Raw genomic sequence first — 1,197 nt, forward strand, 5'->3', positions numbered from 1 at the left:
CGCCCCGCCCCGCCCCGCCCCGCCGCCGCGCCTCAGCGTTCCACGTAAACAAACACCGCTATTCCCGTGGCTGCTGAGTAAACAAATGACGGGCGGCTGGCTGCGCCTCGGCCGCGCTGCTGCGCTCCGGACCAGCAGGCTGCCCCGCGGCTGCCGGGCCTTGCGGGGGAGTCCTTGGACGCTGGTATGGCATCTTGCGATGCGGAGCGAATGTCCTGATCCTGGCGGAACCCGGCTCAATGTGTGGAAAGGCGGAGCAGGTGGGACTGCTCTGTCTTGGCGCTTTGAGGCGCGCAAGCAGTAATAGGCTTCGGCCTTGCGAAGACCAGAGGTCTGCTGAGACCTCAGGTTACTGAGTGAAGTGATCCTGATGCAGCGTTGCGTTGTGTGTGTTGCAGCCTCAAGACGGGCGTGCCGCCGGGCCTCGACAAGAGGCAGGTGATCAAGGAGGTGCGGATGGCGCTCGAGGTCTGGGCCCGCCCCGCCAACCTGTCCTTCGCCGAGGACAACAAGAGCCCCGACATCGAGGTGCGCTTCGAGCGGTAAGTTTTTATTTCTATGTTTCTCGTGTCGCTGGCGCTGGCGCTTCAGACCATGAAAAATGGATCAGCTCTAAATGGTAATGCGAGTACAGTGTAGCGAGAGAGAGAGTGAGGGAGAGGACTCAATCTGACGGGGCGGTGGGTGCGGCCGGGAGAGCCGTGGTTAATGCAGAAGTCCTCGCCGCCTAGCCTGAGCCCTCTCCCCCTCGTCCTCTCCGAGAAAGCTGCAGCACCCGAGGCAGCAGCTCTTGCTCAAGCTCTGGCTGCTGCAGCACACACAAGTCCGACTGACCTCCGCTTTCTGGTCGCAGGGGTAACCACCACGACGGTTTTGACTTCGACGGGCGCGGGAACATCCTGGCCCACGCCTTCTACCCCGGCACGGGCCTCGGCGGCGACGTGCACCTAGACTGGGATGAGCGGTGGCTTGCGCAGACCAACAACCCTAGCAACGGTCGAGGTGGTAAGTACATGCAAACTTATTGCAGTCTCCCCGAGTCCGGCGGAGTCCTGGTAAACCGTGGAGTTGCTGAAATGCCAGCCGCCCCGTTTTGAGAGATGGGAAAACCAAAGGGACATCGATCTTGTCTCTTTGTCTCCCACTCTTACTCTTACGTGTGAGAAAGGAACACCTATCCCCCCCCCCCTACTCCCC

The 1,197-nt window shown here is 61.5% G+C and overlaps 1 protein-coding gene across 1 annotated transcript; it reads left to right on the forward strand.

The window, feature by feature from the left end:
* The first annotated feature begins 102 nt into the window (after positions 1-102).
* Positions 103-1,177, forward strand: LOC113216495 (matrilysin-like). Its single transcript, XM_052276254.1, has 3 exons — positions 103-260; positions 399-542; positions 854-1,177. Exons 2-3 carry the CDS (start codon positions 457-459, stop codon positions 1,095-1,097), a joined length of 330 nt encoding a protein of 109 aa, XP_052132214.1. The 5' UTR covers positions 103-260; positions 399-456; the 3' UTR covers positions 1,098-1,177.
* Positions 1,178-1,197: the final 20 nt, after the last annotated feature.

This window comes from Frankliniella occidentalis, unplaced genomic scaffold, assembly GCF_000697945.3.
Source record: "Frankliniella occidentalis isolate FOCC.00 unplaced genomic scaffold, Focc_3.1 Scaffold2266, whole genome shotgun sequence".
Classification (NCBI taxonomy): domain Eukaryota; kingdom Metazoa; phylum Arthropoda; class Insecta; order Thysanoptera; family Thripidae; genus Frankliniella; species Frankliniella occidentalis.

What these genes read in the sequence shown, in the direction of transcription:
- LOC113216495 (XM_052276254.1), top strand. Translation starts at nt 457, where the DNA reads ATGGCGCTCGAGGTCTGGGCCCGCCCCGCCAACCTGTCCTTCGCCGAG. An exon ending in ATCGAGGTGCGCTTCGAGCG is followed by an intron (nt 543 to 853) that starts GTAAGTTTTTAT and finishes TTCTGGTCGCAG; the next exon opens with GGGTAACCACCACGACGGTT.